General features: G+C 35.8%; 1 protein-coding gene across 1 annotated transcript; it reads right to left on the bottom strand.

Annotated features, from left to right (window-relative positions):
• Positions 1-10,834: 10,834 nt before the first annotated feature.
• Positions 10,835-18,404, bottom strand: LOC112048445 (UDP-glucosyltransferase 2). Its single transcript, XM_024085976.2, has 4 exons — positions 17,459-18,404; positions 13,897-14,119; positions 11,588-11,804; positions 10,835-11,145 (listed from the first exon to the last, which is right to left on the bottom strand). Exons 1-4 carry the CDS (start codon positions 18,311-18,313, stop codon positions 10,836-10,838), a joined length of 1,605 nt encoding a protein of 534 aa, XP_023941744.2. The 5' UTR covers positions 18,314-18,404; the 3' UTR covers position 10,835.
• Positions 18,405-24,555: the final 6,151 nt, after the last annotated feature.

The following is a 24,555-nucleotide window of genomic DNA, read 5'->3' as shown; positions in this document are numbered from 1 at the left end:
CGAAACTGACCCATAAAAATTCACATTTTTTACCAGCATCGCAAAAACCTTGCATGCCAAACCGCGTACCGCTAAGTCGATCCTTGTAACCTAACCATAAAAGCTAGAGGTAGCTTATACATGTAACAGTCTCTAGGGAGCAGTTGAAAGCAGTATAGTGCAAATAGTGCAATCCTGATGGCCCATAAACCGAAGTGGGCTTGCATTATGACGTATAAACGGTAATGCCAGCCGTTTACCTTTACTGAAATAAAAGATCTCCTTTTAGAGAAACTCCTACGGCATACTTACGGGCACGTATACCTACTTTATTTTTACTCATTGCTTGTGGACGATTTTACCCCAGAGATTTCTTTATTGATGACCTATCTAAGCTGTGGAAAAGTCTTATTTAGAAGAAGAAGATGATCCTCCTGAAGATGCTCCCTTTTTAGAGTACGTTCAAGGATGTAGGATCCGACGACTTTTTGCAGAGAAATTTAAAATCTGATTTGCGTTCTGACTCAAACACCGTAAGCTGCAGCACGCTGTTCCAATGCAGGTTGGCAAGAGTTAATCCTATTCTGGAGTTCAATTTTGTAGTCAACACATTGACAATACATTAATTGATATGTTTCATCATCATAATTTTTATTTTCAATCTTTATTTTAAGGAGCTGAGTCCATTTTGGACTACGCCGCTTCGTAAGGCCGCCTTTATAACAATACTAATCTTATAATTTAATTAATTTGCTTAATAATCTATAACTACATATCATAAAAATTAAAAAGAAAATATACTAAATTTAAATTATATCTAAAGGCTCAGGCGTCGTAGAATTCGTCCGAATCGACGATCATAGGTAAAGTGCCCAGAAGGCTGGCAGTATTGCCACGTTGTATGGCAATACAAATTCTTTGCTTAATACTTTATCTATAAATCTCCACCCCCAAAAAAGGTCCACCACGCTGGCCAAATGCGGATTGGCAGACTTTCAGACAGACAGAAATTCTCTGATATGCAGGTATTCATCACGGTGGTTTTCCTCCACCGTTTGAGACACGTGATATTTATTTTTTTAAATCCACACAACTGAAAAGTTGGAGGTGCATGCTCAAGACCGCATTCGAAACTACGCCCTTGAGGTCATATCCACTGAGCTAATTGACATGTATAATTTGTATTTAAAAAATCTTTTCATCTCGTAGATAAAGAATTCAAACAACAGAACAGAACTCAAAACTTCCGTCACTCGAAGCTGGAGACCTAATTAAAAATCTGCATTTCCATTTTTACCCGTCGCCGCTATTTGCATATGAGTTGAACGCTATGAATGGACGGCACCAAGTTTGGGTCTGTGCGCTCACGAGTGTTATTGTCATGATAATACACGGTGTAGCTCGTAAAGCACAATGGCAGGGATACTACTAGTATTGTAGATATACCGAGTAAATCAACTAAGCTCAATTCTCTCCTATCCTATTGTTATCGCCGCGTTACAACGACTTGCGGTACGGACGGCTTCAGTGTCCTCGTGGCGTTCGAGCCGTCCACATCTCTTGTTGTGTAATTCTTTATGAGTTACTTGGGATAGGCGGGCAGAGTGACGTGAGTGGAAAAGGGGAGTTTTTGTTAACAGTCGAAGGATCCTTTAACCCTATACACAACGTTCACAAGTGCGTGACTTAACTCAAGGTCATTCTCTGCCATGCTAGGGTCTTATTTTTATTAAGTTGTCCTGGAAAATGTTCGACATTAGTTTTCTTATTTTTGTAATCACTTCTGAGTCCGCTAAAACTATAGGGAAAGGGCATTTGATTTAATTCGAGAATCTCCTTCTCCTGAAGTAATTTAATTAGGCTGATAATGATGAATAGACTCAAAATGTAGCCAAAACCGACTGCTTGGACACAGACGCATCAAGTAATCTCCCACACTTGATCGACATGATATCAAGCACATCGCGACTAACACGCGATTAGTTTTATCGGCTGTCAAGCCGTTAGCCCTGCAGGCACATGAGTTTACTTGATCGTCAGTGGCTGGCATGATATATATAATCCTAAATTAACGGTGAAAACGCTGCCATAGTTAAATACAATAGTAAATGCCTATATTCATGTTTTCAAAATTATACTAACGTTATATTTAACAATATAGTAATTATACTAACGTTTTATGTTATTTAATTAAATAAATACGAAACGGCTTCACCTATTTTGATGAAGTTTAACATGTATATTCAGTACTTTGCTATCTATTTTTCATATCCCAAGTGATAAGTTTAGTATTGCCAGTTTAATACCTACGTAATAACATTCTACATTAATAAAAGCTTTGCGTATAACTACTATTTGAAATATAATTTCCCAAATAAAAAACCAGAATAAATACTCACGGTATATCTTTAACTGTAACCATTTTTTTCCTTATTTAACCACAAAATGTACAACAACTCGCTTTGTGTAATGTAATAAATGTTATTTAGTATGCTAACGAACATACAGACATATTTTATGACCTAGTGTGCGCTAAAGCTGTTTTATCGAACGATCTCCGGTTTTTCTACCTTTGTTCTGGTACTTTATCCTACATCATATTATCATTGTTATTTATGTTAATACTCGTAGCTGTCACACGAAACACAAAAGCCTGGAATCATTTTAATCTTGTCCGCTATACGAAGAAAGCATTGATTTTTACTTGACCATTGATTACCAATTTCCCTGACCACTAATACAAAAATTATTACAAATATTTTTAAGTGTGATCAAAATGCTAACAAACAATCCTTTCCATTATAAAGAAAACGAAAAAGATTCAAAATCATTTATAGGCACAAATATTTGAGCAAATTCGGCGTTTAAGATGATTCCCAGTCTTTTCCTTGACTACCCAGACAAGTATGTTACTAAAACGTCCTATTATTTTCCTTGTCTTTCCAGAATGTCAGCTATGGTAATTGGCTACATAGCCAGTAAACAACAGCATCATGCCGTAAAGTCTCATTATCTGGTGCAGTAAAGTCGATCTGTATATATTATTTCTTTTCAATATAAGGTATTTATTAGTATATTTTGATATGTATTTTATTCAATATTGTAGGTATTTGTGTAATATTGTTTATGTATTAGGATGTAAATTATTTGTATGTATGTGTTTTACTAATACTATGGTTATTTTTGTTTTACGCCACCTGCTGATGTCCTTAAGTTTTCCTAAACCGAAGGTTGCCTGGAAGAAATCGCTACTTAGCGATAAGGCCGCCTTTTGTATGCTGATCTCTTCCTAATTTGTTTTTTATTTCACTTGTTTTTGTCTTTGTGGTGTGCAAATAAAGTATACTCGAAATCATCACATCCAGTGAGTCAGGTCAGGTTGCTGCACAATTGTAGCAGAGATCGCTACGGGTAGTACATTAAATAAACAATATTTATATGTACAAATATTAGAGCAAATTCGGCGTGTATACCTAGAGACTATTAAGATGATTCCCAGTCTTTTCCTTGACTATCCAATGTCAACTCAGTCAAGTATGTTACTAGAAAGTCCTAGCCTTTTCCCTGGCTTTCCAGAATTTCAACTGTGTTACATGGCTACATAGCTAATAAAAGTCACATCCAGGCTGTGAGTCAGGTCTACATCGACCTCGGCATTGGCTGCTCCACAATTGTAGCCGAGATCACTACGGGTAGTATATTAAATAAACAATAGATATAGGCACAAATATTTTATGTAAATTCGGCGTTTATACCTAGAGGCTCACAGGATTCCCAGCCTTTTCCTTGACTACCAGAATGTCAACCTAGACAAGTATGTTACTAGAACGTCCTAGTATTTTCCCTGGCTTTCCAGAATGTCAACTGTGGTAATTGGTTACATAGCTAGTAAACAAGAGCATCGTCACATCCAGTGATTCAGGTCTACATCGACCTCGGCATTGGTTGCTCCACAATTGTAGCAGAGGTCACCACGGATGGTACATTAGAGCAAATTCGGCGATTATTCCTAGAGGCCGTTAAGATGATTGATGCAAAAATGCGTTTGGCAATGGATTTTAATGTGCTTTTCCGTTGGATTTGTGATATTGAACAGCTGTTTATTAAACGGATTGACGAATCGTTAAAATTTAATTGATTAATGATTAGTGATGTCCTATAAACGTCTACAATGTCTTCTATACTATTTAATTGTTATTCAGAAGAAAGATTTGATTGTTTTTTGTATTGAGTAGACTCTGAAACTACTGGACCTATTCCAAAAAATATTTCACCAATAGAAAGTTACATTATCAACGAGCAACATAGGCTATCACGTGTAATTAAATATCACGTGTCTCAAACGGTGAAAAGAATACATTGTGAGGAAACCTGCATTCCTGAGAATTTTCTTAATTCTCTACGTGTGTGAAGTCTGCCAATCCGCATTGGGCCAGCGTGGACTATTGGCCTAACTTCTCTCATTCTGACAGGAGACTCGAGCTCAACAGTGAGCGAATATGGGTTGATAATTAATGAATGCACATGGGCTATATTTTATCCCCGTATGTTGACGTAAATAGGAGGAACTACTTATGCTAGTAATTGATATTTTGATAAATCTAACACAAAAAAGATATTTGTCTATTTTCCTCACATAAACATCTAAAACATGTTATGTTCATAAGGGACAAGCAAGCTATATTTATCTATACTAATATTATAAAGAGGTAATGTTTGTAAGTTTGTAAGTTTGTAACATTTTTTAAATGGGGTAATCTTCGGAACTACTGGTCAGATTTTAAAAATTCTTTCACCAGTAGAATGCTACATTATCGGGGAGTGCTATAGGCAATATATATTTTATATTGGTATCATATATATTAGCCGAGTTATCACAGTTTTTGTCATACAGGTCGGACTGAAAATCCTCTTAAATAGACTAATTCGCATGCGCTGCCTTAACTATTGTGTAAAATTGAAATTAATGTATAGAGACTTTATGTATTTTTAAAAGTTCTACAAAAAAGTCCGCGACACCATATATCTATCTTCTATATATTAGCAGATATAGTACCTTTTGTGTTTTAAAAATTATTAATTTTATATACTTAGGTTTACGTCATTATTTATACAACTAAACTTTAATCCTTATTAAAATAAATTATTTAATAATTACAAGGATATTATGGAGATAAGATTTGCCCTTTACAGTATGTTAATTACTTAAATAGTTTCGGAGATTCCGCTATATGACGCCCGGCGCTTTCTTTTACGTAGTTCCCGTTCCCGTGTGAATATGGGGATCAAACATAGCCTATGACAATTGCAAATAACGTAGCTTTCTATTGATATAACAATTTTCCAAATCGGTCCAGTAGATCTAGAGATTACCTCCTACGACCACACGAACTTTACCTCTTTATATTATTAGCATAGAAGTCTCTATTTCCCTTGGTTATACTACCACTCTCGAAGGACTGGACCGATTTGCTAAGGGTAGGAGTAAGATAGAGAAGTTATAGGGTAGGGTAGGGTACGGGTAGGGAAGCGTACGGGTTGTGTAGGGGTAGGGTAGGGGTAGGGCCGGGGTAGGGTAGTGGTAGGGTAGGGGTAGAGGTAGGGTAGTGGTAGGATAGAGGTACGGGTAGGATAGGGAAGTGGTAGGGTAGGGGTAGGATAGGCGTGAGATAGGGGAACGGGTGGGATAGGGGTAAGAAAGGGATCGGGTACGGGGAGGGTAGGGGTAGGATGGGGGTAGGATAGGTTTAGGGTAGGGGTAGGGTGGGGGTAGGGGTAGAGGTTGGGTAGGTTAGGGTTAGGGTTGGGGTAGTGGTAGGGTAGGGGTAGGGTAGAGTAGGGTAGAGGTAGGGGTAGGTTAAGGTAGGGGTAGGGTAGGGTAGGGGTAGTAGTAAAGGTGACATCGAAATTTACGCGGACGAAGTCGCGGGCGTCCGCTAGTTAGGAATAATTTAGGATTCTCTCTTTAATATTACACTACAGACTACAAGTGATACGAATAAAAATACACAACTCGTCAAAAATTGCCCAAATACATCAAGTAGCTATCAAGGTAGAAAGGGCACAAACCCGGAAGGCGAGGCGTCTCATATAGCAAAGGTCAACATGGTAAGAGTCATAATGGACATCAGTTATCTGGATGTTGACGTCGCTCATAATTAGCAACCCATATTCGGCTAACTGTTGAGCACGAGTTACAGAGTTAGTTACTCCTCTCATAATTGTTAGGCCCAGTGGCGAGCATAAAGTTTTAAACAAGGGTATGCACTGTAAGTAAACAATTACAAAGTTCCTTGTCCAACTATGTATTATATGGTCCAACATAGGTTTGTATAGAATCCTTTGGGTAGACAGTGCCTTTTTGCATCTATGAAGTGCACGCCACTGGTTAGGCTAATGGACTATTAGCCAATTTTGGTAAACTTCACACACTTAGAGAATTAAGAAAATTCTCAAGTATGCAGGTTTCCTCACGATGTTTTCCTTCACCGTTTGAGACACATTATATTTAATTTTTAAAAATGCACATTACTGATATCGCTCACCGGGTGAATATTCAAGGTCGGTCGAAACTATTCATGATGATTGTATAGGCTGAACATTTCAATCCTCCACAGAAATCGTAACGCGGCTTTAAAAATAGCGTATAAATTTCAATTTCGTAGGTTGTTTACAAGGACTTTGTGACTAGTAACTTTACGGACTGTTCGGAAGGCAGGACCTGCTGAGAAGAGCCGGCAAGAAACTCAGCAGTAACTCTTTTTAATTATCAAATTCAAATTTCAAATTATTATTTATTTACACCAAAACATGTGGACACGATGTCAACAATTTAAAAGTAAATACAATATTTCGCCCTTACGTGCAAATTCTACAGAATTTCATTTCTTGAACTTAATTTTTTATTTATATTAATAAAATGTTATGGTTACAAATAATTACAACGGTTATAATCATTTACCCTTCTGTAAGAACTGTAACTGTAGATACTTAGTATCTAGAGTCGCGTGACTCTATTTCTATTGCCTAGTGACCTCTGCATCCAATTCCGGAGGATGTGGGTTCGAATCCGGTCCAGGGCATGTACCTCCAACTTTTCAGTTGTGTGCATTCTAAGAAATTAAATCTCACGTGTCTCAAACGGTGAAGGAAAAACATCGTGAGGAAACCTGCATACCATATAATTTATTTAATTCTCTGAGTGTGTGAAATTTGCCAATCCGCATTGGGCCAGCGTGATGGACTATTTGGCCTAACCCCTCTCATTCTGAGAGGAGACTCGAACTAAGCAGTGAGCAGAACATGGGTTGATAATAAAAATAATAAAAAATAGCCACACACCGGTCATCCCGCCAGATATGATGTACATTAATAGTACTCGTAGAAGGCTAAAAGAAATGACTGCGAACACTAACAGGGCAGAAACCCGGAAGATAACACGTCTAGTAAAGGTCAACGTGTGAGTGCTTGTTACTTGACTGAATGTGAATCAGCGTGTGAAAATACGCTGTCCCTACTTCAAATATATTAAGAATATTTGTAAGGTATATTTCAATAAAAATATTTAAAAAAAAAATTTTTTTTTTTTTTAATATATTAAGGATATTTGTAAGGTATATTTCAATAAAAATATTTTATTAAACACAGCGAACCATAAAGAAGCTTATTCTATACGTGGTACCGAGCGATTTATTTTTTAATTAATTAATATGTATTATTTACTTAATCCGGTCCAGGGCATGTGCCTCCAACTTTTCAGTTGTGTGCATTTTATGAAATTAAATATCACGTGTCTCAAACGGTGAAGGAAAAACATCGTGAGGAAACCTGCATACTTAAGAATTTACACAAAAACTTAATAAAAATAGGTCCAATGATTTATGAATGATAAGCCTCAATAACTCAATGGTAAAGGGGCCAGACTTACACCAAGAAGTCATAGGTTCAATCCCCGTCCGGTGGACTATATATATACTGTTATTTTCCGACTAATTGGAGACGAATAGGAATGTTGATCGTATTGAAAAAAAATATGGCAAATGTTCTCTATAAAAACTGAATAAAAAAGTGTGTGCTAATAAATAAATAAACAAACATACTTAAACCTAAAAGATACTAACGAGGAAAATTAATAAAACTCATTATTCAGTTCCCATATAGATTCCCATTATTATGAAGTAGAATGATGAACTTTTCTAAAGAGCGAACACAAAATGCATCGGTGCGTAATGTGATCCTTTTAATCACACAAAGTGAATGGAAAGCCATTTTCTTAAGTGTAAAACACTTTAATAAAAAATCCACGTAATATTGTAGGGTAGTTGGAATTGTATGCTATTGTCTATTATTATTTACTTCTACATAGCTAAGTATAACGTAAGCTTTATAAAATGTTTACTCTCTTTAATAAAAAAATATATATTATTATATTTTATTATTATATTTTATAATAAGTTATAGCTTTCTAATAGTAATAGTTCCTGCGCTAAGCCGCGGACGGATTGACAGACAGACGGACATGGCGAAAGTATAAGGGTTCCTTGTGAACTACGGAACCCTAAAAATATTTACCATTGCAGTACTAAGTTGAATTTAACGAGCAAAATTATTTTTGATATTTTATATTCCAGCACCTTGGAAACCCAACGTACATCGGCTCTTCGAAATAATATGAGCCCCGCCCAATGCCACTTCAGCTTCGCGACTCGTGACTTTGGTTCTTCTTCGGATCACCTCATTTTTGATTGATTCAATCACGGATATAGACATTCTGAACATAGCTCGTTCCATCGAACGCTGTGTGCCTTTTTATGAGGCCCTTATAGTTTAATACTAATAAGGAAAAAGAAAAAATAAGCGCAAAATGCAAATGAAAACGCAGTGAAAGAAAACGCTACGCTGGTGACACCCATCACCAGATGGACTGATGATATCAAGAGAATCGCAGGGATTCGCTGGATCCAGGCGCCTCAGGATAGTGATGTTTGGAAGTACCTACAAAAGGCGTATGTCCTGCAGTGGACGTCCATCGGCTGATATAATGATTCACTAATAACATACTAAATGGTAGATCATTAAGAAAACGTCGAATCAATATTCTTTATAATGTATCTTCTTATCATAATGTGCTTAGAAAATACGCAAGTTCATTATTATAAACATTAATCATATTACATTAAATCGACAATTTATTCGATCCTTGATCCCATATTATCGAGAAATCATTGAAGGTCTGATAACAAACGAGACCCAGAAAATACCAATGTAGATCTATACAACAATACAATAACAAGGTTGACTTTTACATTGGAAACGGTATAAATAAGTATTTTCATATAAAAAATAATAATATGTGGTACTTGTTAATTACCTAATTTTCTGATGAAATTAATAATCTTAAATGGACTTGACAGCCGATAAAATTGATCGTATCATTTTACCTCTGATGTTAAACCGCTAGCGCTGTAGACATGTGAGCTTACTTGATCGTCAGTGGCTGACATACGAGTAAGTTGCTAGACCATACATCTTTGCCGGTAAGGTGGTAACTATAGCCACGGCAAAACCCTAACAATTAAAAACTAATTTAGAAAAATAAGAAAATCTTAATTGATCTAAGCAGGTAATTAATATAATAAAACAAATGGAAATAATTAACACTTTAATTAGAGCTTCCTGTAGCTACTAGGTGGTAGATACTCTCCAATAATCTCTGTAAGACTGAATTCGTATCAACGTGCACTTAATACTAATTAAGTGATTAGGTAGTTACGTACTTAATTAATTATTAATGCGCTTAGAATTAGTATTAATTATTAAGCATTATTATACCTACTTACTTAAAAGTTAAATATTATGTACCTCCATGTAGTCAAATTAGTAGGTAAATAATGACAAAATATGTATACGGCCTGGCGTGGCGCAGTGGTATGCGTCGTCGTTATCAACCCATATACGGCTCACTGCTGAGCTCGAGTCTCCTCTCAGAATGATAGGGGTTAGGCCAATAGTCCAACACGCTGGCCCAATGCGGATTGGCAGATTGCACACACGCAGAGAATTAAGAAATTCTCTGGTATGCAGGTTTCCTCACGATGTTTTCCTTCACCGATTGAGACACGTGATATTTAATTTCTTAAAATGCACACAACTGAAAAGTTGGAGGTGCATGCCCCGGACCGGATTCGAACCCACACCCTCCGAAATCGGAGGCAGATGCGCGGTGGATTTAAAAGACGGAGGTCCTGGGTTCGATCCCCGGCTGGGCCGATTGAGGTTTTTTTAATTAATCCAGGTCTGGCTCATGGGAGGCTTCGGCCGTGGCTAGTTACCACCCTACCGACCAAGACATACCGCCAAGCGATTTAGCGTTCCGGTATGATGTCGTGTAGAAATCGAAAGGGGTGTGGATTTCCATCCGTCTCCTAACAAGTTAGCCCGCTTCCATCTTAGATTGCACCATCACTTACCATCTGGTGAGATTGTATTCAAGGGCTAACTTGTAAAGAATAAATAATCGAGTAATTATCCAATATAATCTAGCCTGACATTTATAAGTACAGTTGAAAACAGTCATGTACAATTGTGCGTAGGTAAATGTAATTTTATATTTTTTTAAACAACCTTATACAGGATATACCTAATCGGTAAGTACATTTTTAAAGAAAACAATCTTTTAAAATTGAGATTGGCTAGATTTTGAGATCATCCTTAGGGTATTAGGTAGGTATTCCTACCAATAATAAATAGATGATTTAAAATTATAATTACTTTTCTAACCCTGACCATGCACACCGTAATAATATTTGGATAATGTTTCAACATGTCGATTTTCCATATAAGACGGAAACCGACCTCTACGCATTCTTTTTATTATCTGTACAATTCGATTTACCATTTGAGAATAATTTTAACACACTTGCTAATATTAATATTACTTTGCTAATAATTAAGTAAACTACAAACAAAATTGCTAACAAAACGCCTAACAATACACTATAGACATCTAGTAGCGTACTCTCGAACCACGTCCTCCTCGTGGAAGGCAAAGCAGCCGGCGCGTCCCCGTGTCGTGCCACATACTCCGTCCAATAGATGGCGCTATCCATCACGTTTTGAGGTCGATCGTGCCACAGTTTTGATACACGTTTAGCATTTTCTTGCATCCTAAAACAATTAAATATTATAGAATTTCATCTTTTACAGTTTTTTAAAAAATATTTTACTCGTTTCTAATCCAAGTAACCAATGTATGGAATGCCTTTCCTGCGTCTAATGTGTTTCCTGCCACATACAATTTAAATACCTTCAAGTGTGTCATCTAGACATCATCGTTGCTCTCTATCAGGCATAATTTTAGTCAAGCGCAAGCCTATTATTAAGCATAAAAAAAATATTATGCTTATTAATTATAAAAATTATATTTATTTTTCCCTAATATCTAATCCTTTTGTCAACAAATACAAAGTCAACGATAATTAGCCTATCATTATTACTTATGTAATTAACTTAAGGACCTACGTTAATTAACGTAAGTAGCTTAGTCACGGAATACATAATTACAAATGCGCGAGTTAGTATGTTGACAATTTCTCCAAAACATACTTACTTTGGTGATGTTAACTGTCGTATCGCCTCGGACAAAGTATCAGCAGTAATGTCTTGGAAGTACATGGTAATGCCCAGACCGCTTTCCCTCGCGGCCGCCGAGTTGGAGAACTGGTCTCCGAAGAAGGGTATCGTAATGAGCGGCTTGCCACAATGCGCCGCCTCGGAAAAACTCAGCATACCACCGTGTGATACGAATGCTAGGACGTTAGAGTGACCTGGAATCAAAATAAATTATTAATGTTATTAAAAAAAAACAAAGCCGCGTTGGGCACATTTTGGTAGGGGAAAATCTTATGCTAGTCACTCACTATCTATAAGTATATCTATGTCATCTGTATGACATCATGCACACCAACAAACGATCAGTTTTATCGAATGTCCTGCTGTTAGCGCTTCAGGCGTGCAAACGTATTCGATGGTGAGAAGCATTATGGGTTCTCGTCAACGACATGCTCATGAAAGAGGCACGCGCCCAATGACACTTTTTGGGTGGGTCAAAGTGTCGGTGAAATCTTATGCGTTCGTGTCACCGACGAAGTGTATATATATAATGTAATAACTGTCATTAAGTTATCAAGTATAAATAATAATATAATTAAGCTATCAATAAACTCTATAACTGTAATTTTTTCTCATACCTAGACTGCACAAATCGCGATAAGTTACAACAATCGCGAAGTCTGACTTGAATTGTCTATTTCTTTGCCCAAGTTTGTCCACCATTCTTGATTATTTCTGGCGGTATCAAATTAAATGAAATAGTTTGCTGATGTCCAAGACCGATACCGATACCCGATATAAGAGTACAAAGAAAATCTATGTGGTAATTTTCGTATATTGCCACATTGGTTTCTCGAGCACATGAATTAAAAAAATCTAATCAGTCAAGCCGTTTAGTTTTTGTATAAGCAAGACGCAGTTTACACAATAACAGCAATTTATTTTTAATTATGATTTTGGCGATGGTTTGGTTATTCTAGTGACATACTCGTATTTCAACCATAATATACTCGTAGCTTCGTTTTCACAGATGATCGAAAGATGCGTAGTTCGCTAGTAGGAAGTCCAACAATAATTTTAAACAAGAGTTATGGCCGGAGGCAGCTTCAGAATTAGATAATACTCATCTTAACCTCAACCTTGTCAACTGAGGCGTAAACTAACTCCAGGTGATGGCCGTACAAGGTTCAACCAAGTGGCTAAGCGATCTAGTTTCCGCCTCAATCACTTCCGTACTAAACTGTAGCGGTCTATATAGGATAGCCGTTACATTGTTGGCTCTTAATAGAGAATTTACAGTGAGCTCTATAATGAGATGTTGTATAAGAGAACTTTAAAATACCATTTCAGATTTTGATGCAGGAGTAGCAGGGATTGACAAATTCTGAGCGTGTGATAAAGTACCAAGCAATATGTTGGACAATGTGACTATCTCAGTTTATTATTAAATAATAAAGTGATTGTCGAATTAATTAAGCAACAGTAACAAGAGCTCGTTGGCGTCCCAAGGTGCTGGAATGGCGACCCTGTACCGGAAAGCGCACTGTTGGTCGACCTCACACTAGGTGGACCGAAGATATCACGCGGGTTGCAGAGAGCCGCTGGATGCTGGAGGCTCGAGACCGTTTTGTTTGAAAGTCCATGCAAGAGGCGTATGTCAAGCAGTTGGACGCCCATCATAATGATGATGATGATGACGATGAACAAGAGCTCATTGTCATATAAAATTTTAAAAAATATTGTTCGTTTTTAAACGGAGCATCTTGATAAACAGTGCGTTTTACTATTAAAAAAAAAACTCGCACATTTCACATTACTATAAATTCTTTACGAGCAAAAAATATGTTATAAACATATGTTCTGCATATTATATTTTTTGTTTGTTATATGTATGACATAAATGTGCGCTTTGATAATTACAGCCTCTGCTTTCTTTACCCCGGGTTGAAGAAAGTACCACTTACTAATATCATTATGCATAACTATTCCTGTTTTAAAAATCTATGCTTTTTGTTATCATTGAAAATTTACCGCATGATTGTGTTCACCGCTCACCTGAAGTTACATAATGTAATTTAAGATTGTATTGCGCTAACTCTGAAGGAATAAAAAATATGGCGTTTGCTTGGACGTTTGAAGTTCTTAACATCAGAAGACATCAGAACTTTGGTCAGAGTACACCTATTCTATTCCATTTAGCATCTTGATTTAGTATAGTATATCCTTAATATCAGGTCGCAGTTATCGGTTAATCATTAATTTGTTAATAAAAGAACTTAGTAACTTAATTTAGGAAAAAATACATACATAGAATGTCTAGTTGAGGGAACCAGTCATCAGCTAGCACATTGTCATTGCCAGCTGTAAGAGAGCTATTCTCCATTTTCCAGAGGACCTTCTGTGGGATCTTCCGAAAGGCATCCATAAAGTGCTGCAACTTCTGAGAGGACATAGTGCTCGCCTTCAAATTAGAGCCGAAACTGACGTACACCACACCATGTGTTGCGCTGTTTATAAACTTTTCTATATCCTGTGAATTATAATAGAACATAATATATTGCGACAATTGGTATAATAATAATAATAATCATACAATATTTTCCTTAAGTAATTATGCTACAATTGTTATAACTGGCAATGTTTTTTGAATAAAAAGCTTGATCTTACAAACTTGAAAAATAGCAGAAAGGTGGTCTAAAGTTGGTAGATGTCTGTTAATAATGAATTTTATACAATACGGCTCGGCATTTTACCCAAGCACATAAAATGCGCAGCCTCTGGCCGCGCACTTTATTATACATCGGCCTTCGGATGGGGGTGTGTGGTAGGGCCTCCGACCGTGACTACGGCTAGGCATTTTACCCAAGCACAATTTTCATTTCTTTATTTTTAGTGTTAGCATACCTACTGAGTGTGTGGAAGTCGGTTGAATTTTTTTTTCAAATATATCTATGAACTACATGTTTTATGAATAAATACATCCAAACACTAGAAAACACCCATGCTCATCAAACAAATATTTTCCAGTTGAATCGAACCCACTTCCATGCAGAAAACAGGCTACCCACTGTGCCATGCGGCATAAAACTATTAATTGGCACATGTAATGTGTAGTTATACTGTAGGGTTGCCAACCTTTTTTGAGATAAATGTAGTATTTTTCAGGTTAAGCTATAATAAAATATTATAGTACGCTCAAATAAAGTATACTTAGTACGCATTTTAGGGAATAAGCGAAAAAAAAATATACAGGGTTGTCCCGTAATTAATGTTTAATATGCAAATACACCACCTAATTATCTAAAACTAAATTGAATAGTTTCCAAAATCCCTAGGGTGACCAAGTTATAAACTTTTTTACAGGACATTTTTTTAAATCGGGTCATCTTAATGAAAGAAAAATAATTATTGCATTCAAAGCTTCTTCTACAAAACAAATAAAACATTATTTATAAATGTAGTATTAAAGTATATTGATAATTTTATTCGCAATGTATTACAAAAATCAGATCTTCAAAATTTTAATTACAGCACCTACAGCATTGAATAAACTAATTCAAGAAAGAAAATTTTGAAAAATCCGAAAAAAAAAAATAACTTGGTCACCCTAAAGATTTTTGGAAAACTATTCAAATTAATTTTAGATACTTAATGTGTTGTAATAACTATTTGCGTATTATCCATTAATTACGGGACACATATTAAGTATTATATTTACAAAAACTATGTTTTAGTACTTGAATTTTTTTGTCAAAAATAAAAGTGTCTTCATTTTTTAATTACTGAACACCGAAAGCTAACTTTGTAAGTAATTTCTTTGTTCGAGTTTCGAACTTTAAGGAACTCGATAATATAAACAAGTTTGGAAATGCTAGACGCTATTAATCTGTCGAAAACTAATGTTCATAGAGTTTTAAAATGAAAGATTTGTTTGTTCGATTTCAATGTTGAAATTACAGTATTTTTACTTCCGCAAGTACTTCAAGTGCGTCGATATTTTATATCTAACTAGCTTGATTCAGTAGTTATTTATTATCATGATTTATTAAGCGTATCAATCTATTTCGTTTTGACGCCACTATGTTTACGGGACAGATTCTGTCGACACATTCTCATATTTGTCATTCTTTTGTTATATTAGTAAGACGATCACGCTTAAAACAATTTCTCGCATAATACGTCACTTTATGCCAGTCTCTACAACTTAAGACATGTTTTCATACATTTCCTAACGCTTAATACCATTCGTCATCCCGTTTAATACGCCTACATGTCACACGCGTGCAAACAAATAAATTACAACAGATAGATTAGGACATCATAAAGTTCCTTAAACAAGGTTGCAGGACAAGACTAATACGTGATTACTTAAACAACTAAAAGACCCTGACAGCAAACGACCCTTGACATGATGCGATTATAAACTGAAAGTTTTGAAGACAAGAGCAATTTCGTAATTGCTAATGCATCAAAATCTTTTTGTCATACCAGAATAAGTGATTACTTTAAGTAGCCTAATTAGGTTAGTCTTTACACCCAATACATCAATTTTTATAACTATGTCTGTTTACATTAGTATATTTTTCACTATCCCCCACCCATATCCTGTATAATACGATTTCCCGTCTAAGATGCGTTTTTAGCTGGATCCCTACGAAATCGTATTAAACGGGTTCTACTGTAATTGTAAACTTCGTATTTAATAACATCATACAATAGAATGCGTTTCATTATCGTTTATATTGGGGAAGTTCAAAGTACTGTTTAACATTTCGGATATAATACTTTAAAAGCCTCAACAGCTCAGTGGTAAAGGGGCTGGACTCTTCACTGATGGTGGTGGTGGTTCGATCCCCGTCCGCTGGACTAATTACCTCGCGGATGAAGTCGCGGAAAACCGCTAGTATAAAAAAATAAAGTGTTTTATTATTGTCCTCTATATGTTACTAAGCGATTCATGCAATTTGGACAAAGGTCAGTTGATCAGATCAAGGCAGCGTAGGTTTATAGATCCAAAAAAAATACCTATGCTTTCCGTTACATTAAAATTTATAACGCATTCAGAATGCTATTAATATAATATATGTAAAATAAAAAACCCTACATTCCTATGGGTTCATAGAAATAATCGATATCATAATTTTCCTGTAAATGTATACGTAGGAATAAGGAAAAAATAAAGAATTACAATTACGTAATTATCACTGACCCTAACAAATGTGCTGTGTAATGATTGAAGATTGTTGGAAGGCAATATTTTTTCTTGTGTGTCTCATCTTTTTAATGTGTGTATACACGACAAACTAAAATGCCCAGAGTACCTACCTGCTACTTCCTAGATTGGATATGAAGTATTTCATTAATGAATTTAGGTATATATGTAACTTGACTCACTGAAAAAGTTATATCCTAAAACCTAATAATTATCATGTTTACTCTTTAGCTACTGCGATTCGACTTATTATCTAGTAATCTAATGAGTTTGCAATCAAAATAGTGTTCTGTTTTGATTTAATTACTCTCAAGTAATGATTACAGGTGACAGCAAGAAACTCTTTAAGTTCGATGTTGAGATTTAGCTGTCGTAACGGTCAGCAAAATCTCAACATCGAACTTATAATACTTATAGAGAGTTTCTTTTTTCGGTTAGTTAAACCTCCACGGCGACATATATAATTAGGTTTTTTGTATTATTTAGCGTGAATTACCTAATAAAATTACAATGCAGTCGTAACCTTACAAAAACTAATTGGTATACTTAATGGAAATATAAGAAAACTGAAGGAACACTATGAAAACAGGCTATCAAAACCTTTTTGTATTCGTAATTAGGTATATCATGATAGTTATATATGTATATCAAACTTACTTTTGGCACCGGTTTTGGTTTTCGGATATGAATCCCAGCTATTTCCAGCAGGCTAGGTGCTAGCAGACGAGCCCCTGTGATCGAATGGTGCTGATAAACAAACATCATCTTCATTTTTTCCTTCGCTATCTTCGCTATATCCAACTGATTATTTGGTACATACTTATCAAAAGTTTTGTAAATGTTTTGATGAACGCTAAACTCTCCGTATGCTTTCATATACAAGTTGTATAAGAAAGATTCCAGTTTGTAGAAAATATTAGGATTAGTACCCGCATCACTGAAGTAATAAGCATCTGAACTAAAATCAAACGGTATTCCCAGTCTCTGGTAAGCCCATGGGAGTAAAGTGTGAGATGTTATGCCGATAATAGGTGCGTCGTACATAGCAGCGAGCATTAATCCGCAGTCACTCATAAACTGTTCAACAAATATCACATCAAATTTCTCTCCTTTAGCCCGAAACTGTTTCACATTCTCGTTCAATAATAAATTTTCACAATCATCTTTCGCACGCTGAACACCCATAGTGAAATGCTTTATAAAATTGGACAGTTTTTGAGAAAGAACGTTAACTTCAAATTCAGTCATCGGAGGAAAGTGAGCCATTTCACGGCTCGCTGCTAGATCTATAAACTTCAAATTCTGTGTAGCATTCACATCAGGATAATTGTTCATAACAGTGACTGAATGTCCTCTTATGGCTAACTCGCGAAACAACATTTGTAAAGCCATATAATGGCTTTTTAACGGCACAGAAACGATAGCGAGAATATTAATCGCTTCAACATTGTGAGAAAGCTGCAATATCACAGTTGCGAGAACCAATAAGAGTAAAAGCTTCTGATGAGCCATGTTGTAATGTAGGGTCAATGTTCGCACGGCTACATTGATCACTCGCGCAAGGTGACGGTCAAACTCGTCGACAGTCTGCCTTTAACTAAATATGTATGAGAAAATTGTGAGTTGATCAAGCGTCCGCATGGGGAGGTGGTACAAATATAGACGAAGACATAAGTGACATGTTAGATACATAAAGTTATCTACTAATTGTTTTATTAAACTATCAGATGCTCACTTTGTTTCACGTGCTAATTCCTTTTGTTTCTTAGGTTTTAGTGAAACAACTGAATTATGTTATTTCTAAATATTATATTCTCGTTTCCCTTAAATTAATGGGAAAGACTATGTTAGAGAGGGTTTTTGTAAAGCCTGTGTATCCAGTGGGCACGGATCGAACTTATAACGTCTCAACCAGTGGCATTCTTATGGTTGTCGTTCTGAAAAATTAACCAAACTGGGTAAATCTTTATTTAATAAGCTGGTCTCAGCGTGAGTCTAGTCTCTATAACGTAGAGCTATTGTGGTAAAATTTAGCTTAGATTAACTGTAAAATCTGAAACTTAATATTTTTTTTTAGATGTTTGTTCGTTGCATACGTTGACTGGACTCCATCAGAAGCATTAGGATCTTCAGATATCTGAAACATGAGCTATCGGACTAACAATCGCTTGATACTTTCCAACTTTAATAAAAAAAGAAACATTTTTAAATCAGTTTTTCTAAAACAGGTGTAATAATACACTAAAAATAAAACACTCAAGTAGTTCGTCTTGTTTTATACCTGCTTAAGGAAACAGTGGTATTTTCACAGGCCTCTTAACGTAACGGATATTTTATCTAACTGTACAATGTACAAGCATTTTTTAAATAGCCTGTTTTTTTATCACTACAACTTAAAGACGCAGGACATTCTGTAGTTTCTCGTTATGAATTTAATCATATTTTAATAATCCTATGGACAATTTCAGACTAGCGTTTTATACGCGATATGAACGCAAATATAAAACGCTAAAACGTATTCACATGAGCTCATTTTTGGAAGCGCATGTAGGCGCATAAGTATATACGAGTCCGATTTTTTGAAGCGCGTAAGCGTGTAAGCGCGTATGCTTAAACGACCGTATACGCGCAAAAAAATACGCTAGTCTGAAATCACTCTACAGAATAGGAAATCCGATGGCATCTCTGTCATCTATACTAATATTTTTGAGAGGAAAAGTTTGTGGTATAGTAGGGGTAATCTCAGGACCAACTAAACCGATTTTGAAAATTCTATAACCAATAGAATGACGCGTTGTTTGTGAGTGTCACAGGCTATATTTCCTCTCCGTATTCCCAAAAGAACGGGAACTATTCGGGTGAAACCATGGGGCATATGCTAGTTTGAAATATTTTCGGAGAAGAATTGAGAAAATTCAATATTTTTTATACATATTGCCGTGCACAACGATGATCATCTCTTTTTTTTGTCATAATTAGTGGGGTCGGCACAATAATATTATGTCAATCTCTCTATTCATTTCTATCATCAAATCATCAAATCGTCAATTTATTATCTAGTAGTCCAGTAATATTAGGTTTTATCTGGGGAAAAATTTCTACTGAGCTGAATTTTTGTATACACCTTTATTACGGTGTTGTTATGTAAATGTGAAAAATCGACATCGATATCGTGCCGGCTAAAAAAGTTACAAACGTCAAAAGGTCACGAAAATCAGTTTTTCGCAAATATTTCGCGATATTCCTCATAAAATTGTTTACAAAACCTTGCAGTTTTTTTTATTAAATAAAAGTAAATTTTATTTATTTATTTTAATTACTAAAAATAGGTTAATTTTATCTTTATCAACTACCTACCTACTAAACAAATTTCTTCATATGTTTATTATTTTTTCTTTTGTGTAGTGAGCATGCAAAAATTACATTGATTTTCCTATTAATTACATAAGCTGCAGCTAAAAGTGTTAACAAAATGCCTAATAGTACAATGTAGACATCTAGTAGCGTCCTCTCGAACCACGTCCTCTTCGTGGAAGGCAACGCCACCGGCGCGTTCCTATGTCGTGCTATGTACTCAGTCCAATAGATGGCGCTGTCCGAAAGGTCCCATAAACGTTTAGCATTTTTCTGCATCCTGTACAAAGAAAAACGGAGTCAGCAGACGACTTCCTACAAAGCACTGATCTGTGTCCATCAACTTGAGGCTTTTTTTTATTCTGTACAAGTTAGCCCTTGACTACAATTTCACCTGATGGTTAGTGATGATGCAATCTAAGATGGAAGCGGGCTAACTTGTTAGGAGTAGGATGACAATCCACACCTCTTTCGGTTTATACACGACATCGTACCGGAACGCTAAATCGCTTGGCGGTACGTCTTTGTCGGTAGGGTGGTAAATAGCCACGGCTGAAGCCTACCATCAGCCAAACCTGGACAAAAAATTTAATAACGAATAACTAAAAAAGAATTCCGCAATTTCATTCCCATAGATGTCCATAGATTTAAGAGTAGGTACAGAGTACTTAATCCTATTATTTTCAATTTTATCAATGACTAGCGGAACCGATCAAGCTTCGCTTTGACTAATGTGCGCTTCTTTTCTACCCTTCGCTACTCCCACACTACCCCTACCATATCCCTACCCTACCCCTACTCTACCCTATCTCTACCCTACCTCGACCCTATCCCTACTCTACACTATCCCTACCCTACCCCGACCCTACCCCTAACTTGAAAACTGCGAAAAGTCCCATTTAAAATTTCACCTCCTCTTTTAAGGGGTTGAGGGCGGATTATAAAAAAGAGTGATGCACAGTTTTTTTTTGTCACAAATAATCTCCATTCCAATTTTTAGCTTCCTATCTTGAAGATTGCGGAATGCTCCATACAAAATTTCACCCCCCATTTTAGGGAAGTGGAGGGGTTATACAACAGGGACAACCCACCACCTCCCATGGCCCTTTCAACCTCTCGGTAATTTGGGCCGAATCGAGGGAGGGCGAACCCGGTACTTGCTCTTTGCGTGTTCCCGGGACGCCTTTTGACTCCCTACAAGTTATTTTCTCTTTTGTCAAGTGGAGGGGTTAGAAGAGACAAAAGGTAGCCTATGTTAATCTCCATCCTTCCAACTATCTCAACTTAAAAAATCATGTCAATTCATTGCTCCGTTTGCCATGAAAGACGAACAAACAAATAGACACACACTTTCACATTTATAATATTAATATGGAGTAGGTATGTTAGGTACATAAACATTTAGGCACTTATTTTAATTAAGAAATAAAATGGGCGTTTCGTAAATATAAAAATAATAATGTAATGAAACTAAAAATAGAGTATTTTGAAAATATAACGGGTAGTTTACATGAATTCTTTGAAATGAAAAAACATATTTTATTAAAAAAAGAAAAAAGAAAATACTTTATTTAAACATAGAAGCCGTTAGCAACATTTAAAGCAAAACAACTCTTTATATCAATCGAAGTAATCGAAGAAATATAATATAAAATGAAAGTTTTTGTTAGCGCTGAATGAAGTATTATTAACGTAGTAGGTGATCCTGCGACTCTTTATTTCACTACATCCATTGTTATTTGTTGTACCTTGTGATTATACCCAGCGGCATAGTAATTATTTTCTTTATCTAATCCACCATATCGCTCAAGACGGCAAAGATAGAATATGCATTATACAGGGCCTGGAAAAAAAAAAATCATCAACAGTGCAAAATTAAAAAGATTCAGCTAGTATAAAATTGTTTCAGTCCTAGGCCCCACTATAATTTGAAATTATGAAAATAAAGTAACGAATGACTCGTCGTTATATGAGTGAAAGGACATAAAGAAGACATTTTATCCTAAAACTCGTAATCATCAGATAGTACTGCTTTACCAAAAACTCTATTTAAGTCTGATATTACAAATTGCTAACGTATTGATAATAATTCTTACCTGACTGTAAGTTTCAATGCACATGACCGCCATTCCCCCTGCACTTATCGTCAGAGGCTTTTGTGCTACATTGATGACTATGAGGAGATCCTTTTGCATATCTATCGGCCAGGATGTCCAGCTAGATTCGTATGCTGCCTTAGCTATTCCCGTACTCTACATAACATTACTAACATTTATATTATCTAATAAAATATTAGTCAATTTTTAACCAAACTGGGTAAATCTTTATTTAATAAGCTGGTCTCAGCGTGAGTCTAGTCTCTATAACGTAGAGCTATTGTGGTAAAATTTAGCTTAGATTAACTGTAAAATCTGAAACTTAATATTTTTTTTTTAGATGTTTGTTCGTTGCATACGTTGACTGGACTCCATTAGAAGCATTAGGATCTTCAGATATCTGAAACATGAGCTATCGGACTAACAATCGGTTGATACTTTCCAACTTTAATAAAAAAAAAAACATTTTTAAATCAGTTTTTCTAAAACAGGTGTAATTATACACTAAAAATAAAACACTCAAGTAGTTCGTCTTGTTTTATACCTGCTTAAGGAAACAGTGGTATTTTCACAGGCCTCTTAACGTAACGGATATTTTATCTAACTGTACAATGTACAAGCATTTTTTAAATAGCCTGTTTTTTTATCACTACAACTTAAAGACGCAGGACATTCTGTAGTTTCTCGTTATGAATTTAATCATATTTTAATAATCCTATGGACAATTTCAGACTAGCGTTTTATACGCGATATGAACGCAAATATAAAACGCTAAAACGTATTCACATGAGCTCATTTTTGGAAGCGCATGTAGGCGCATAAGTATATACGAGTCCGATTTTTTGAAGCGCGTAAGCGTGTAAGCGCGTATGCTTAAACGACCGTATACGCGCAAAAAAATACGCTAGTCTGAAATCACTCTACAGAATAGGAAATCCGATGGCATCTCTGTCATCTATACTAATATTTTTGAGAGGAAAAGTTTGTGGTATAGTAGGGGTAATCTCAGGACCAACTAAACCGATTTTGAAAATTCTATAACCAATAGAATGACGCGTTGTTTGTGAGTGTCACAGGCTATATTTCCTCTCCGTATTCCCAAAAGAACGGGAACTATTCGGGTGAAACCATGGGGCATATGCTAGTTTGAAATATTTTCGGAGAAGAATTGAGAAAATTCAATATTTTTTATACATATTGCCGTGCACAACGATGATCATCTCTTTTTTTTGTCATAATTAGTGGGGTCGGCACAATAATATTATGTCAATCTCTCTATTCATTTCTATCATCAAATCATCAAATCGTCAATTTATTATCTAGTAGTCCAGTAATATTAGGTTTTATCTGGGGAAAAATTTCTACTGAGCTGAATTTTTGTATACACCTTTATTACGGTGTTGTTATGTAAATGTGAAAAATCGACATCGATATCGTGCCGGCTAAAAAAGTTACAAACGTCAAAAGGTCACGAAAATCAGTTTTTCGCAAATATTTCGCGATATTCCTCATAAAATTGTTTACAAAACCTTGCAGTTTTTTTTATTAAATAAAAGTAAATTTTATTTATTTATTTTAATTACTAAAAATAGGTTAATTTTATCTTTATCAACTACCTACCTACTAAACAAATTTCTTCATATGTTTATTATTTTTTCTTTTGTGTAGTGAGCATGCAAAAATTACATTGATTTTCCTATTAATTACATAAGCTGCAGCTAAAAGTGTTAACAAAATGCCTAATAGTACAATGTAGACATTACTACACTACCCTACCCCTACTCTACCCTATCTCTACCCTACCTCGACCCTATCCCTACTCTACACTATCCCTACCCTACCCCGACCCTACCCCTAACTTGAAAACTGCGAAAAGTCCCATTTAAAATTTCACCTCCTCTTTTAAGGGGTTGAAGGCGGATTATAAAAAAGAGTGATGCACAGTTTTTTTTTGTCACAAATAATCTCCATTCCAATTTTTAGCTTCCTATCTTGAAGATTGCGGAATGCTCCATACAAAATTTCACCCCCCATTTTAGGGAAGTGGAGGGGTTATACAACAGGGACAACCCACCACCTCCCATGGCCCTTTCAACCTCTCGGTAATTTGGGCCGAATCGAGGGAGGGCGAACCCGGTACTTGCTCTTTGCGTGTTCCCGGGACGCCTTTTGACTCCCTACAAGTTATTTTCTCTTTTGTCAAGTGGAGGGGTTAGAAGAGACAAAAGGTAGCCTATGTTAATCTCCATCCTTCCAACTATCTCAACTTAAAAAATCATGTCAATTCATTGCTCCGTTTGCCAT

This window comes from Bicyclus anynana, chromosome 5 (genome assembly GCF_947172395.1).
Source record: "Bicyclus anynana chromosome 5, ilBicAnyn1.1, whole genome shotgun sequence".
Classification (NCBI taxonomy): Eukaryota; Metazoa; Arthropoda; class Insecta; order Lepidoptera; family Nymphalidae; genus Bicyclus; species Bicyclus anynana.
This window is presented reverse-complemented; position numbering and strand designations above follow the sequence as displayed.

Coding starts and splice junctions, on each gene's coding strand:
- LOC112048445 (XM_024085976.2), bottom strand. CDS start 18,313: ATGGCTCATCAGAAGCTTTTACTCTTATTGGTTCTCGCAACTGTGATA. Junction 11,805..13,896: donor CCCTCAACTAGACATTCTAT/GTATGTATTTTT, acceptor TTTTGATTCCAG/GTCACTCTAACGTCCTAGCA. Junction 11,146..11,587: donor CGACAGTTAACATCACCAAA/GTAAGTATGTTT, acceptor TAATTGTTTTAG/GATGCAAGAAAATGCTAAAC.